Consider the following 1,628-nt stretch of genomic DNA (forward strand, 5'->3'; position numbering starts at 1 on the left):
CAAAGAACAGTGTCACACCTCCTTTTGATTTATCCATAATATAGTTATAACATTTAATGACCTTGTATTTTGCACTGAGACAATTGAAGCTAATTTATTCGCTTATTTTAGGTAGCTGTCATACATTATATTCCACGAACAACGATCCATAACCTATACTTGCACGTACACTTTCTTGTATATTGATCACTTGTTCACAAGGTAACTTTCACTTTCACTAGTTAATTATTCATTGAGTGAACACGTTTTATATTTAAGCAATAATCGAAACGCATAATAATTTTCCTTTTTCCTTTTAGGTGTTCGATATTTGTATTATTCGACGAACAGCACTACAACATACACTACTGCACTACGTTACCCACTGAGATCGCTTTATTCATTGCTTATTTCGATTATGCGCTAGTTTTAACTTGTTTAAGTGCACCGTTCGTGGAATCCCTTTTACTTCAATCTTGACATTTTGATTCTGCAAGATTTCTAGTACCTTGTATGGTGCAGTATATTGATCGGAGAATTTTCCTTTACTGGGTTCTTTTAGTAAATATATCGAATCTCCTATTTTAAAATCTTGAGGGTTGATTCGGTGATCGTAGTATTCCTTTGATCTTAGTTTGGATTTTATCAAATTTTCTCTCGCCATTCGTTGTACGGTGTTAATTTTATCGCACAGATCTTCGAGATATTCTGCGTATGTTGTTTCCATGTTCTAGTTTGGATTTTATCAAATTTTCTCTCGCCATTCGTTGTACGGTGTTAATTTTATCGAACAGATCTTCGAGATATTCTGCGTATGTTGGTTCCATGTTCTCTTCTATTATTGCTTCACCAGTAGGTTCTCTGGTTAGATGTCCAAAAACTAATTCGTGCGGGGAGAATTTCGTTCCTTCGTGTACTGAGGTATTATAGGAAAACATTGCTAGTTCTACCCATTCGTCCCAATTTCTGGAATTTTCAATGTATAATTTGAGATATGCTATCAGTACGTGGTGAGATCTTTCAATTGAACCGTTACTTTGTGGATGATATGCCGTCGTGGTATATTGTTTGATGCGGAATCTCTTTGCTACTTTCTTCATTAGTGAGGATGTAAAGTTCGTTCCTTGATCAGTGAGAATAGCTCTCGGTGACCCGAAACGACAAATAAATCGACAAATAAATCGCTTTACAAAAGCGTCCGCTATCTCGGCTGAAGAGATTCCTCCTAGTGGTATCCCGATTGAGTATTTTGTTAATAAATCTTGGATGGTTAATATATATTCATTTCCCTTTTGAGTTTTTGGTAATGGACCTACAATATCCATACTAATCTTATCGAATGCTTTACCTGGTGTGTCTGTATGTACCATTTTGCTTTTATTCTTGTGAGTTTCTTCAGTTGACATTCCTTACATGTTCTTACGTAATCTTGAATTTCCTTTTTCATATTTTCCCAATAGTAGTGTTGTCGTATTCTTTGATAAGTTTTTGTAATTCCTTTGTGTCCTGCTACGCTCGATTCATGTTTTTGCCGTATTATGTTGTTCCGCGCTTCTACAGGTGGAGTAATTACTTCCCCAGTGCAAATGGTGATTGTTAGGTTTTTTTCCATAAATATTTCCTTTAGTTTTCTGATTGTATGTCGCCAG

General features: G+C 35.6%; 1 protein-coding gene across 1 annotated transcript; it reads right to left on the reverse strand.

The window, feature by feature from the left end:
* Window positions 1-303: 303 nt before the first annotated feature.
* On the reverse strand, window positions 304-811 carry LOC117152436. Its single transcript, XM_033324221.1, has one exon. The coding sequence runs from the start codon at window positions 704-706 to the stop codon at window positions 380-382; it is 327 nt and encodes a 108-aa protein (XP_033180112.1). The 5' UTR covers window positions 707-811; the 3' UTR covers window positions 304-379.
* Between the last annotated feature and the right edge of the window lie 817 nt (window positions 812-1,628).

This window comes from Bombus impatiens, unplaced genomic scaffold, assembly GCF_000188095.3.
Source record: "Bombus impatiens unplaced genomic scaffold, BIMP_2.2 scf_1714, whole genome shotgun sequence".
In the NCBI taxonomy this organism is placed as follows: Eukaryota; Metazoa; Arthropoda; class Insecta; order Hymenoptera; family Apidae; genus Bombus; species Bombus impatiens.